Here is a 15,318-nt window from a genome sequence, read left to right as displayed (position 1 = left end):
CTTGCCGCTGTCTACTCCCCGAGGAGGTTGTTAAGACATTGTCCCTGACGTATTGGAGGGCTGCCCCGGTGTTTAGGGGTCTTCCTCCTCTGTGCCTAAGCCCTCTGATCGCATCCACAATATCCTCTTTTGTATTGCGTGTTTAGATCGAAATGGACTTCAGCCTCTCTGCTGAATTGGACCACAGAAACACGGTCTTTGTTTTCTCCCACATTGAGCTTTTCCACCACTTTTTCGACAAAATCCCGCATGGCCGGGAAGCCATTCCTTGTGCCGTCAGAACCATCGAGGAGGAATACAATATCCTTTTTGGCAGTGTCAACTGAGAAGAAAAGGGAAGGCAAAAGAGTCAAAACCTTTGATCAAAGATGCCTCCCGGGATCCCTGTCAACTAGAGGAATGTTTAGAAATGACAACATGTCCTAAGCTTGCTCGCTTCTTACAGATGCTAAACATGCTATAGATCATCACAACAGGCACAGTGGGAACTAAGCATGTATCCAACAATTTCTTATCCTACTTGTGTTTGGAATTAAGACAGGCAACTGCTTAGGTCACTTTCAGAGGAACATGCTTGAAAACCTACCGAGTACAGTTGGTGACTCAGGGGTGACGTCAACAACCACAGCCTCCACAGAGGCCTGAAGCTGCTGTTGGACACTGGGAAGGTCAGTGAATTCGGACACAGACAGAGCGTAACTGGGATCGTGGGACACTTTCTGTAATTCTCTGCTGTCAGAGCCTCTACTTCCAATTGCAAAGATCAAGACACCCATCTGTTTGAGGGCAGCGGCTGGCGTCAACAACGTCGAATGATTTTCCGCCGCTTAGCAACACTAGGACTTGTGGAACTCCTTCCGGCCGCCTGCTTCCGGCAGAGGAAGTGAAAACGTTATCCCTCAAGTACTGGAGCGCTGCTCCCGTATTGAGGGGTCTTCCGCCTTTGTGCCTCAAACCCCTGACGGCATCAAGGATCTGGCCTTTTGTCGTGTACGTGTTCAAATAGAACTGGACAGCTGGATCCCTGCTGTACTGAACCACTGAGACACGGTCTTTGTTGTCATCTACACTGAGTGTCTCTACTACCCTTTGGACAAAGTCTCGCATTGCTGGGAAGCCAGTTCTGGTGCCGTCAGATCCATCCAGCAAGAACACCACATCCCTTCCTGCTGGCTGCTGTCTCACCACTAGGGGACATAAGACAATTTCAGGTTGAAGTAGCAAATTCTGCCTCTAGGTAAGTCAGATAATAAAAACTGACCTCCAAGCATTAAAGTTATTTTGTCAGTGCTAGCGAAACTCTCGGAATTCAGTTTGTGGATTTTTGACTTAGGCTGGGAAATTTGTACACCTAACTGACTACAAACAACATCTTTCAAAACCTTGTGATGTTAAATGTATCACTTTCTTACCCGTCACTGTAGGTGGCAAAGGTGTAACCCTTGCCAGTGCTGTGCTCATGACAGAGGAGAGTTGTGCTTGGACACTAGGGAGGTCGGTGAATTCAGAGACTGATAGCGCATAAGTAGGCTCATATGATAACTTCTGCAGCTCTCTACTGTCAGAGTTCCTTGTTCCAATACCAATCACAAAGACGCCCTGCTGTTTGAGAGCAGAGGCTGGGCGTCAACATTGTCAAAAGACCTTCCCCAGTTAGCAGGATCAACATTTGTTTGACACCTTGCCGCTGTCTACTCCCGAGGAGGTTGTTAAGACATTGTCCCTGACGTATTGGAGGGCTGCCCGGTGTTTAGGGTCTTCCTCCTCTGTGCCTAAGCCCTCTGATCGCATCCACAATATCCTCTTTTGTATTGTACGTGTTTAGATCGAAATGGACTTCAGCCTCTCTGCTGAATTGGACCACAGAAACACGGTCTTTGTTTTCTCCCACATTGAGCTTTTCCACCACTTTTTCGACAAAATCCGCATGGCCGGAAGCCATTCCTTGTGCCGTCAGAACCATCGAGGAGGAATACAATATCCTTTTGGCAGTGTCAACTGAGAAGAAAAGGGAAGGCAAAAGAGTCAAAACCTTTGATCAAAGATGCCTCCGGGATCCCTGTCAACTAGAGGAATGTTTAGAAATGACAACATGTCCTAAGCTTGCTCGCTTCTTACAGATGCTAAACATGCTATAGATCATCACAACAGGCACAGTGGGAACTAAGCATGTATCCAACAATTTCTTATCCTACTTGTGTTTAGAATTAAGACAGGCAACTGCTTAGGTCACTTTCAGAGGAACATGCTTGAAAACCTACCGAGTACAGTTGGTGACTCAGGGGTGAGGTCAACAACCACAGCCTCCACAGAGGCCTGAAGCTGCTGTTGGACACTGGGAAGGTCAGTGAATTCGGACACAGACAGAGCGTAACTGGGATCGTGGGACACTTTCTGTAATTCTCTGCTGTCAGAGCCTCTACTTCCAATTGCAAAGATCAAGACACCCATCTGTTTGAGGGCAGCGGCTGGCGCGTCAACAACGTCGAATGATTTTCCGCCGCTTAGCAACACTAGGACTTGTGGAACTCCTTCCGGCCGCCTGCTTCCGGCAGAGGAAGTGAAAACGTTATCCCTCAAGTACTGGAGCGCTGCTCCCGTATTGAGGGGTCTTCCGCCTTTGTGCCTCAAACCCCTGACGGCATCAAGGATCTGGCCTTTTGTCGTGTACGTGTTCAAATAGAACTGGACAGCTGGATCCCTGCTGTACTGAACCACTGAGACACGGTCTTTGTTGTCATCTACACTGAGTGTCTCTACTACCCTTTGGACAAAGTCTCGCATTGCTGGGAAGCCAGTTCTGGTGCCGTCAGATCCATCCAGCAAGAACACCACATCCCTTCCTGCTGGCTGCTGTCTCACCACTAGGGGACATAAGACAATTTCAGGTTGAAGTAGCAAATTCTGCCTCTAGGTAAGTCAGATAATAAAAACTGACCTCCAAGCATTAAAGTTATTTTGTCAGTGCTAGCGAAACTCTCGGAATTCAGTTTGTGGATTTTTGACTTAGGCTGGGAATAAAAAGTAAAATCTCACTTTAAGCTCTACCCTCTTTGTAGTATTGTGAAAGTGTTTATCTTTCTCTCCTTTTCATTTTTTTCCCACACATTTCTCTGATATCATTTCAGAACATCGAATCAATTTAAAATACTGGTCATAGAAAACAGAAATAAATACTATAAACATTGTTTAATCTGGGTCTTTTCTTTTTATGTGAGAAAAATTCAGCTTTATAATTTCTTGGTTGAAAAGATTATTGCGATTTAAACCTAATAAATGGAGGTCTGTTGTAGAACAATTAGCTGAGTCTACATGCTTTTCTGCTCATCAGTTGTCTTCATTTTTTTACTCTCCCATGCAGTGCATTTTTTCCCCAGTTTGTTAGTTATGGTTGAAGCATGACCTCTGACCCCATCTGTGGGGATTTCAGTCCTCTTGATTTTGTTGTAGAGTTTTTGTGATATCTTGGGTGAGTAAGTAATATTTTCCAGTCACTGCTTGAACGGTTCATTACTGTTCCCTCCATGTTTGGATCCCGGCTCTCACTGTGGTCTAAAGCTTTCCGGAGCTTTAGAAATGCTTTATTATTCCTTTCTTTCTGTTTTCCAAACTGATAGACATCAATTGCCCTCTCCCTCATTTGTGTCTGTGTTTATTTGGATCTCAACATGATGATCTCAACAGCCTTTGAGGATCTGTTGGTGTTTTTCATTTTGTCAGGCAAAATGCTTTAATGGGGCCATGCAGGTTTAAAAACACTATTTAAAAACTTCATGTCATGATATTTTTTGTCTTTGACTAATATTTAAATTGGTTTGATGTTCTGAAACACTGGATTTTGACAAACGTGCAAAAAATAGGAAATCAGTAACCTGCAAACACTTTTCACAGCACTATGTATATATGTGACTTTTAAACGTTCACCCTTACCTTCTGTCGTCTCCTGACTCTTCATTCCAGTAAGACGCCTCATCAGACGTTGTTGAATACGAGGCAGATTTACAAAGTCAGGGACAGAGTAGGTGTTGTCTGTGTCAGATGAAATGGCCTGCATTTCAGCTGAATTCGACTGCCTTGATCCAACTGCCAACATGACAACGCCGTTACGTTTTAGTGCTGTTGCCGGGCCCCGTGGTGAATCTCTTGACCTTCCCCCGGCCAGTACAACAAGTATCTGCTTGGCCCCTACATTTTTTCGTCCACCAGCGTTTGAGACAAAAACTTTGTCTTTTACAAACTGTAGAGCTGCCCCAATATACTGAGGCCGGCCGCCTTTTGGCTTAAGGCTCGCAATGTGCTGGAGAACGTCATCTTTTGTGGCATAGGAATCGAGACTGAAACCGATTTCAGCATTGTTGCTATATTGCACAACTGCAACTTTGTCCTGTTCATGGTCTAAATCAAAATTTTGAACCAGGTTTGCAATAAATTCACGAATGTTGCTGAACGTGTTCCTGACGTTATCGGATCCATCAATGAGAAATACAATATCTCTTTTCATTGTGGAACTTGAACCTAAGAATGTGAATCATCAGATACGTATTGATAGTGCTGCTGAACAACCAAGTATAGTCACCACCAAAATATAGTTGAATGTTCTGTCTTTTAAGTGAGAAAGTTTTTCACTTACCAATCCCTGGGCTGACAGAGCCTCTGATTGTGGCAGTGGCTGACAACAGCTGTTGTCTCACCAGCGGAAAATCAGACGACTCCCTGAGAAAATACCATGCCCCTGGGGCCAACTGCTCCATCTCAACCCTGTCTGCACCGTCCACTCCGACAGCAAGTAGAACAATTCCAGCGTTTTTTAACATTCCCACTGGCTGTAAGATATCATCCTCAGACTTTCTCCCACTTGCAAGAACCAGTACCTGTGGGACTCCCTGCTGGAGCCGGCTTCCAGATGAAGCAGTGAAGACTGTATTCTTCACAAAATCAATGGCTCTGCCGGTGTTTACTGAGCCACCTCCTCTCAGTTGCACATTACTCAGGTGTTTCAAGATGTCCTCCTTCATTGAGTATTTATTCAAGGTAAAGTCAGCAGTGGGTTCTGTGCTGTACTGGACCAAAGCAACCTGTGCTTTACTTGGCCCAATTTCTAACTTATTGACAAAGTCTGTCACAAACTCCAAAATTAGTCTTTCATTACGTTGCATGTTATCGGATCCGTCAACAAGGAAAACAATATCAGCTTTCTGATGTTCTGTTTCTACATCTGTAGGAGTGTCTGAAATGTATACAAGCACATAGACAAGTTCATAAATTTGAAAAGGACGTTAATTATCAGCCATCATGAGAACTCTTATATTTTGCTTCTTACCAGTTATGAACTCAGTGGTTTCTTGTGAGTCCCTCAGTTTGGTTTCCACAGATGTGTAAATTGTTTGCAGGTTTTCATAGTTTGGAACATAAAAATAATGTCCAGGTGTGTAAGCCACTGTCTGCATTTCCAGTGTATCAGCATTCTTTGTTCCAATACTCAAAGTCTTTATCCCCTTGGCTTTCTGTATCTGTGCTGGTCCTCTAACATCATCTCCAGACCTACCACCACTAAACAAATACAGATGCTGAGAAGCCATATCGGCTCCTCTGCCTCCCACTGAAGCAGCAAAGACATGGTCCATGACAAACTCCAGTGCTTTACCGATGTTCAGAGGCTGTCCCAGCTTATGCCTCATCGTTCTAATGGAACTGAGCACATCGCTCTTAGATGAATAGGAGTTCAAGTAAAAATTAGCTGTGGCGTCACGGCTGTATTGAACAACAGCTACTTGGTCTCCGTTATGACTCACGTTTAAATTTTCAACAATTCTTTGAATAAAGGCTCGAATTTCTTCAAAGCCATTTCTTGAGTCATATGAACCATCAATTAGAAACACTACATCTCTTTTCTTTGAATCTGCAACAAAAACAAGAAGCATAGATTAAAGGCAGTCAGGTTTTCTCGTGACTTTCCAGTCTGATTCTTTTAAACAAAATCAGAATCAGAGCAGATCTTACCAACAGCTACTGAATGCACCACATGTCGGGAAGGTTCTCTCAACAAAGACAACACATCCTGCTTGACAGTGGAAAGTTCTTCATAGTCAGTAACAGAGAGTGCATATCTGGGTTCATGAGATATTATCTGAAGCTCTAAGGTGTCTGCATCACTAGTCCCAATGGCAACTATAGAAACACCCATTTCCTTTAGCAACCTTACTGAGGTTCTAATGTCATCCCCAGATCGTCCTCCGCTCAGCAGGATTAGTATCTGAGGGACGCCCTGCTGGATCCTACTTCCTGACTCTGGGGTAAAGACATAGTCTCTCACATACTGGAGAGCAGCTCCAATGTTTTTAGGATAACCTCCTTTGTGAGTCAGACCATCAACCGCTTTGACAACATCATCCTCAGTCACATAGCGACTCAGGTTAAAATTAATCTCAGCGGTGCTGCTGTACTGGACCACAGCCACATGGTCGCTGTCGGGACCGACGCTCAAGTCTCTCACTATTCTCTGGACAAAATCTGTGATGTCTGGGAATCTTCGCTGAGAATCATCAGAGCCATCAATCAGAAACACAATGTCTCTGCTGCTGGGATCTGTAATCGGATGAACCAGACAAGTTGGCTGATTCAGTGAATGGCCACTGACTAAAACTAAGCATTCATCAAGCTGTGAGCAAAGTGTGAAGTCTAGATGTTAAAATCTTACCATATGACGCTGTTGTGGCAACATACTTCTCACCCGTCTGAATGGATGTGAGGATTTCTTGTTCAGTGTCTGACATGTCACTGGAATCTGCTGCAAGGAAAGCATGACTGGCTTCCTGGGAAATGGACTGCATCTCAAGGATGTCAGCATTCTTTATTCCCACCACAAACATCATCACACCAATTTCTTTTAGTTTTTCCGCAGCGTTCCTGACATCGTCATTTGACCGTCCGCTAGTCAGAAGAACCAGGATCTGAGGGATTCCTTGTTGGCGTCTACTTCCAGAGGAAGGTGTGAAAACATTTTCCTTGACATAATTCAGAGCTGCACCTGTGTTGCGCAACCTGCCTCCTTTGTGTCTGATGGTTTTTAAACTGTCGGCAGCGCTCTGCTGTGATTGGTGTGTGTTCAGGAGAAACTCAACAGAAGGTTCATTGCTGTATTGAACCACAGAGACTTGATCTTTCCTCTCACCCACAGTGAGTTTCTCCACCATGTGCTCAACAAAACCAAGCACTTGTGTGAAGTCACTCAACATTTCATCAGAGGAATCCATTAAAAACACAATGTCTCGTTGCATGAACTCTCTTTGTTGTGTGGAACCTTAACAGAAAACAAAATGTCGGGTTGGTGGATTTTTGTCATGAGCTGCAGCTTCATCCTCAGAGAAAGCTGCTGGTCCCTTGAAATACAAACTGTCTTGTAGATTAAACTTTAAAAACTCTTTAGCTGATTAGTTTGTTCCCCATTTTTAAGTCAATACAAATCTTTTAATAATCAATAATACGATTGAAGGACCTGCTCTTTCATCTCATATCAATCCAAACAGATAATAAATTTCTCTGTTATGAATCCCAAATTATTTGACTTGTGGCCAATTAGAATCAATGCATGTTGCATAACCACTTTACAAAGATGATGACAATAAAAAGTCTAATTTGTGACGACTGCTGTGAACGTCGTGATGAAGACCCTGCTGGGTTTGTGTTCCTCCGTCACGGTGGGAACTCTGACAACAGAAGCTGCTCCTGGATCAGAGCGCCGTTGTTTAGTGTGTCTTCTCCAACCCTGGGAGCAGACGGCTGTTCTCACCAGCAATGTTTCAACTCTCATGCCAACTGTAAGCAAACTTCAGAAATGTCGCAAAAGAGAAGACGGAAACAGTAGGCGTGTCTCCGTCTACTGGTTTATGGCCAATCAGTGAGGCTACGCCGAGCGCGAGTTCATCAGATGTCGACTCTACGCTTGGCTGGAATAAACAGGAAGTAGAGATCGCGCTGACCCGCCAGTGGATGGGAAAGACGCTACACCAGAACTTATTTGGCTAAAGTGTTTTCATCTCCTTTAGCGCAATAACTAAAGGTACTTCAGTACCTCTTACTTACCTTCAGTGTTATCTGTTAGTCACTGTTGTATATACTGTGTAGATCATCTACTCCTGTTTAGCCTGTATTTACATATATTTACAGTTTCAGGATATTTAAAATATCCTTTAATGTCCATATTTAATGTATAGTTTTATTCTTTTGCTAAGAACGTCTGGATGGATGCAAACATTTCATTGCTTTGAACGTGTGACGTGCAAAGACAATAAATTTTGTCTATAATATTCAAGTTTTTATGCTCAAGCGAGCGTAGTTGTGAAGTTGAAGAAATTATTTCTAATTTTGTTGTTTCCACCAAACGTTTCTAATGCAATGCTTCAAAATGGACATAAAAATGGCTTCTGATTCGCGTTCTGCTTCTGCTGGAGATTTGTTCCTGTTAAAGGAAACTTTTTCCTGTCCACTGTCGCCACCTGCTGGTTCAGGAGGACTGAATGCTGCCACTCAGCGACTCGATGCTCTGCTGGACAGAGCTGGACTGAACTTGCTGCTTTGTTTAACAATAGAAATAACATTTCTAATCACCGTTCTGGGAAAATATGTCTTTCTTTCTCCAACGGTAGATGACTGTGGAAGGTCGGAGTGTGAACTCGTAGCTGAGCTGGATTTGGTGGTTCTATCCTGTGATGTGGTGCTTTACTCTTAATAGGTTTATTTCAGACTTCCCCTCACAGTTGGTTATCTTGGCAGCAAACCTTTTCACCCAGAAATGCAAATTGTTTCTAGCTGAACAAAGTGAGATGCTAAACTTGTGTAAAAACTTTTCCACAAGTTATTTGTCTGAATCTACTCAGAAAATGTTTGCTCATCTGGCCAGAGCGCCAGTCAAAGCTGATACCGTTGGCGTTGTCCTGAGCTCTTGATCTCATTCCTTCCTGTCTTTATCTCATTACATTTCTGTTGTCAGACCCAGCAGACGACCTTGCAAGCATTTCCTTTTACATTTTCCAACCTTGGACAACATTTTCTGTACTTTTTGAAAATATATTTTTACTGACTTAAAAACAGACCAAAGTGCATTATTTTACTAAGAAGTGCCAGTTTTTGGAATCAGATTTGGGATGATTTAGTGCTTCATGGGATGGTTGGGTAAGATACTGCCTGCTAAGCTCAGATTCAGAAATGTACATGTTCTTACCTAAAGCGTGAAGTGCTTTTTCTCTGGGTTGTTGCCGTGGCACCCTTTGCACCAAAGACACAAGCTGCTGATGAATGCTTCCAATGTCATCAAATGTAAGAACAGAGAAGGCATAGGACGGGTTGTGAGCAATCGATTGGAGCTCTAAAATGTCAGCAGTTTTTGTTCCGATGCAGAAAGGAACAACTTTTTCCTTTTTCAGATCGGCAGCAGCTCTTGTGACGTCATCTCTGGATCTTCCCCCAGTCAACAGAATCAGTATCTGAGGGACGCCCTCCTTGTACCGACCCCCTGAGGATTCTGCGAAAGCGTTCCTCCTCACCTGCTCCAGGGCTGCAGCAGTATTTCGGGGTTGGCCCCCTCTGTGGTCCAGCTGTCGGACTGCAGTCAGAACAGCCTGTTTGTCTGTGTAGGTGTTCAGACTGAAATGTGTTTGTTGATCTTGGCTGTACTGAACCACAGAAACACGGTCTTTGTTTTCACCAACACTGAGGGTTTCTACTACTTGTTGGACAAACGTTTTCATCGCTGGGAAACCACTCAGCGTGTCATCGGAGCCGTCCAACAGAAACACAATGTCTCTTTCAGGAGACTCTAGCTCAACTAGAAGAGAATGCAAGTTTTCCAATTAGACAGAAAGTACAAAAGCTGTAGATGTGCTGCAAACAGTTTAGCAGAGCAAAACCAGTTGGGAGTGAAAGACTAAGCAGTTTTTGCAGTAAAAAAGTATTCAAAGCTCAAATACTTTGGGCAAATGTTTAGCCAAGAAGAATATTGTGAAACAAAGGGAATATTCCTCTTTCTTAAATTAAAGATGGACAGAAGCAACACATTTTGTATTTTTATAAACAGTACAAGGAAACTGTACTTGCATAGCACTTCAAGTCCAGCGGACCTGAAAGCGCTTCACACTACATCCAGTCATTCACCCATTCATGAATAATAATCAGTCAATGATGTGTTTATCATTGGCTCAAGGAAGAGCTGCAGAGGCAAGAGAAATCCTCTCCCAGGTCCGAGAAGAAAAATATTCAGAGCAAAACAAGAAACAATGCAACCTAGATGTTGCATCTTCCCAAAGGAACAAAAAGCATGAAACTGATCGACTGATGAAGAAGATGATGCAGTTTCATTGGCATTAAAGTCTGCAGAGTCTGTGGTAGCAGGACGCGAGCAGGGAGGCTGTAAATCTGTGATGCTTCTTACCCACGCCAGAAGGAGGCTGAGTTTGTACTTCAGTCTGGATGAATGCAGCCATCTCAGGCTGAATGGACAGAAGTTCACTGAAAACAGGAAAGTTGAAAAGAAACCTGGAGGAGGAGGCAATTTTCTCAAGTTCCTCCTGGTCAGCACTTTTCATTCCAATGACGAAAGAAAAAACTCCAACTTGCTTCAGGTCCAAAGCAGCGCTGGAGACATCGTCACTGGACGTACCACCGGTCAGCAGGACCAGGACCTGAGGGACTCCCTCCAGGCGCCTGCTGCCAGAGGACGCTGAAAAAACATGTTTTCGCACAAACTCCAGCGCAGCGCCGGTGTTATGAGTTCTTCCTCCTTTATGTCGAAGCGCCCTGATGGCATAGATAACTGCCTTTTTGGTTTTGTGGGTTGCCAGGTTAAAGTAAACCGTGGCATCATCACTGTACTGCACAACAGCTAACCGAACGCCATGTTTGCCAACGTCCAGATCTTCTGCCATTCTTCTGACAAACTCTCGGAAAGCTGGAAGTCCGTTTCTGGAGTGGTCTGATCCGTCAAGGAGAAACACTACGTCCCTCTTACTGCTGAACGCGTCAACTGGTTGATACATGGATAGAAAGGGTGGTTGGAAACGGACGACTTCTGGCTTTATGTTAGGAATTATGTTTTTTGTTATATATTAGAACTACATGAAGATTGATGAACAATTAAAAAGAAAGGAAAACAATCATTTGGATGTTTTAGTGGGAATAATCACTACCTGAACAGAAACATCAGAAATATTCCTGGTTTCATCCCAACCTTTGATTGACTTAATAAGGTTTCACTCATCAAAAGCTCTAAAGTAATAAAATATGGTATACATTTGGTGTTCTTACCTACTAAGTCAGAAATCCCATTCTTGGTTTCCTGATTGTCTTGGTGTATGTTCAGTGCAGAGAGAACTTGTGTTTGGATTGAGTTTAAACTGGAAAAGTCAGTGACCTTGAATGCAAAGCCAGGTTTAAATTCAATCATTTCCAATTCTGCAAGGTTGGCGTCTGCCACTCCAACCCCGACTGCCACAATTTCATGTTCTTTCAGGGCAAATGCTGGTCCTTTCACACTGTCTGCAGACGGTTTGCTAGTCAGGAGGATTAAAGTCTGAGGCACTCCTTCCAGCCTCCTGCTGCCTGTGGACGAGGTGAAGACCCTGTGTCTTACAAACTGAAGAGCCGCACCGACATTGAGTCGCCTCCCACCTTTGTGCGCTAAGTTATCAATGGCGTTCATGTTGTCGCTCTTTGTCTTGTGGGAATTTAGATGAAAGCCGACCGAGGGTCTGTCAGCAAACTGAACCACAGACACTCTGTCAAAGCCCTCGTCAACATAGAGGCGCCCCACTATGTTTTTAACAAAACTCTTTATGTCTGTGAATCCGTCTCTGGTGTTATCAGACCCATCCAGCAGGAACACAATATCTCTTTTTACAGCATCATTTTGCACTATGACACAGATAAAGTTCAGTTATTCTGGTCAAGCAGCAAAACATGAGAAAAAAAGCAGCGTTTCATACAGCAGCTTCGTCACACCAGGAAGAAAAGCTTGTCTGTCTTACCTTGCTGCAGGGCGGCGGCCAGCTGGTCCTTCGGCAGGGAAATAAAGGTGTTGATCCTCGGTGGTAAGGGTTCCAGTTCCCTGAATTCCTTCACATTGAAAGCAAACGAAGGGTTGTGCGCTATGGCCTCAATCTGCTTCTTGTCTGCATTCTTGACACCAACACCAAACGGTACAACTCCGTCCGTCTTCAGTTCCCCAGCAGGTTCCTTTACGCTGTCCATGGATCTGTCTGCAGCCAAAACAATCAGAAACTGAGGGACGTTTTGAGCAGCGCGGCTGCCATAGCTGTCAGACAGGATGGTGGTCTTCATGTATCTCAGAGCGGCTCCTGTGTTCAGGCTGCGTCCACCAGCTAGAGCCATCCCCTCAATAGCTCTTATCACCTCCTCTTTGGTTGTAAAAGAGTTGAGGTAGAAGACCGGGGTGGGTCTCTCACTGTGCTGAACCACAGAGACGCGTATTTTGTCCGACCCAATGTCAAGTGGTTCAATCACTTTGAGGATAAAATCCCGGATGTAGGGAAAGTCTCCTCGAACAGCGTCAGTCCCATCGATCAGGAAGGCAACATCTCTTTCACCTCTGGCAATCTCAACCTCTGCTGGAAGGCAAAGAAGCCAGTTAGCCAACAGGTCTTGCATTCATAAATATTCAACTTTTTCAATGTTAAAAGAACATTTGGGGACTAACCTATTTGATCAATTACACCAACCACAGTTATTAGATTCGTCATGATATCATCGGCCAAGGCTGGTAACTCAGAGAAGCTCTGTTTGTGATAGGCCAGTTCGGGACTAAAGGAAATTGTTCTCATTTCTTCTTCGTCAGCTTGCCCAGTACTCACTACATAAGTCAAAATGTCTTTATCGCCCAGGTTATCAGTCTCCTTTACAGTGTCTTCCTGCAGTGGGCTACCAGTGATCAGGACCAGCACTTGCACGGCGCCCTGGGCTTGGCGTGACCCAGCTGATGTCTGGAACATGTTGTTCAAAGCGTAATTCATGGCAGTTCCAGCATTCGCCATGGAGCCTCCAGTCAGCCTGAGTTGAGAGATTTTGTCCACAACGTCTTGATTGTTGTTGTAGGTGTTCAAGTAAAATTCGATCCTTGGCTGCTCCGCGAACTGCATGAGTCCAATCTGGACATCCTCAGGACCTATTTTCAGCTGATTGACGATGTTGATCATAAAGTCTCTCACATATGGCAGGTTGTCTCTCCCCACATAGTTTGATCCGTCCACAAGGAACACGATGTCTCGAAACACTCTCTCCACTGGAGGAAAGCACAAAAACACAAATGTCATTTCTGGGCAACTTAACTAGCTTTGGTATCAGCAACTTTTAAACCATTTATACCACAGATTGACTCATTCCTCATGGCCTTGTCTTTTCTTTAATACATTTGATGCAATGTGAATAAAAGTAGTTGAATTGAAATGCATATAGATTTGTTATTTTAAAGTGTAACTATAAATCCACCACAGTGGGCGGAGCCAAGTCACGTTGAGGGGCCAGCAGTGGGGTGAGAGATGGGGTTAGCACTGTTACCAACTTAGCAACTTTGTAGCTATGCTTGGCAACTATTTTCACAAAAAGAACTAGCGATGAATCTTTTCTGTTACTGGAGACGTTTATGGCAACAACCCGAGAAAGCACCAGAGACTCTGCAGCAGCCAGCGCTGCCCCAACCCCTCCACGGACCTGCAGCGCCGCAGTCGGTCCGTCGGAGCACAGCGGACCCGTTCCACTATATTGCTAATCAATCACACATGAAGCAGAGCAACCAGAGGGCACATCATGAATTATAATATTTTATTCCAGAGCATTTGAACGAGCTAGAATTTTTTTTTTAATGACACAATTTGCACTGAAAGATGAAGAAATAACCCTGAAGGCCCAATATAGTCAGCATATCTGCAAAGAAATGTGGATGTGGGGTTGAGTTTCTCTTTAAACAATTCAAATTAAGAGGGATTTGTTGAAACTGGAAAACAACCATCCAGATTCACCCAAGTGAATTTTGTTCAGTTGTAAATGTTTTAATGTGCCTTTTGTTTCATTTCTATTGGCTGGATGTTACAGTTTTTGCTAATTGACCAATTGTTGGAAGGCGGTTAGTAAAATGAGGAATTACCTGGATCAGTCTCGCCTCCGACCATCGTCCCAGAAAGCGTTGAGAGGGCATCGGTTATCTCTCTGGCGTTGCGAAACAGTTGTCTGAAGTCCTTTGCCATGAACACCATGCTTTCAGGAAAGGCGATCTGTTTCATCTCGTTCTCAGCGGCGGCCCTGGATCCCGCGGCCAGAACCAGAACCCCCAGACTCTGCAGAGCCTGAGCCGGCCCCTCCACGCTGTCGCTGGACCGCTTGCTGACAATCAGCAACAGGAGCTGAGGAACGCCGCGGCTCCTGCGGCTGCCCTTCTCCGGCCTCAGCATGTTCAGCCGCACGAAGTCCAAGGCGGCTCCGATGTTGATGGTCTGTCCCGGTCTGGGTTTGATAGTCCCCAAACCGTTGAGCAGCGATTCTTTGGTCGCATGGGTTTGGAGGTCCATGACCAGCCTGGTGTCAGTGGCGAACTGGGCGATGCCCACTTGGACCGCGTTCGGACCGATTTCCTTGGTGCTGACGAAGCGCCGGATGTATTCCCGCACAGTGTTGATGACCGCCGTTCCCATTGTGCTGTCGATCAGGAAAACGATGTCTCGTTCTCCAACCGTTACGACTGAAAACAGCAAAAAAGAATAAATGTTGACCTGCAGATGTGATGCAGAACTGTTACATCTGAACTTTTCTCATTAACCTCCAAACATGTGCAGTTTACAGGTATTATTGTATTTTACTATCTTTAACCTTCTTAAAATCAGGTTTAAACGCTGAAGCCATTCAAATGATATCTGCCATTAAAACTACAGTCTTTAAAAATGAATGTCATTTTGACAATATAAAGGTTTGATTATGCTTTTATTGTTGTTTATAAATTGTTCCCTTTTTATTCTCTTCCTGCATGTTTAATGTTTAAAATGGTTTTTGGGAGGAAACAGAATTACAGTCTTCAGCCATTTCAAATTAAGAGCATGAATATAAACAACAAGCTACTTGAATTCTTCATTTAATCAAAACTTTAATACTTTTGAACTTTATTCAGTCGAAAGTTTATAAAACAGCCCAGTAAATTAGTGCTTTTTAATTTATGTGTAAAATGATCTAAGGTGTGTTAAACATTTACACCAGCGGAGCCCAAAGTGTCCCTGAGGGATCCTACATGTTTTATTCTCTTCCTGGCTTTAGAAAGCACCTTTT

General features: G+C 44.1%; 1 protein-coding gene across 1 annotated transcript; it reads right to left on the bottom strand.

The window, feature by feature from the left end:
- Positions 1 to 95: 95 nt before the first annotated feature.
- On the bottom strand, positions 96 to 11,978 carry LOC122840378 (collagen alpha-3(VI) chain-like). Its single transcript, XM_044132732.1, has 9 exons — positions 11,299 to 11,978; positions 9,221 to 9,823; positions 6,698 to 7,300; positions 6,001 to 6,585; positions 5,321 to 5,899; positions 4,631 to 5,227; positions 3,931 to 4,515; positions 2,262 to 2,864; positions 96 to 322 (listed from the first exon to the last, which is right to left on the bottom strand). Exons 1-9 carry the CDS (start codon positions 11,690 to 11,692, stop codon positions 96 to 98), a joined length of 4,776 nt encoding a protein of 1,591 aa, XP_043988667.1. The 5' UTR covers positions 11,693 to 11,978.
- Positions 11,979 to 15,318: the final 3,340 nt, after the last annotated feature.

The sequence above is a fragment of the Gambusia affinis genome, linkage group LG11 (genome assembly GCF_019740435.1).
Source record: "Gambusia affinis linkage group LG11, SWU_Gaff_1.0, whole genome shotgun sequence".
NCBI lineage: Eukaryota > Metazoa > Chordata > Actinopteri > Cyprinodontiformes > Poeciliidae > Gambusia > Gambusia affinis.
This window is presented reverse-complemented; position numbering and strand designations above follow the sequence as displayed.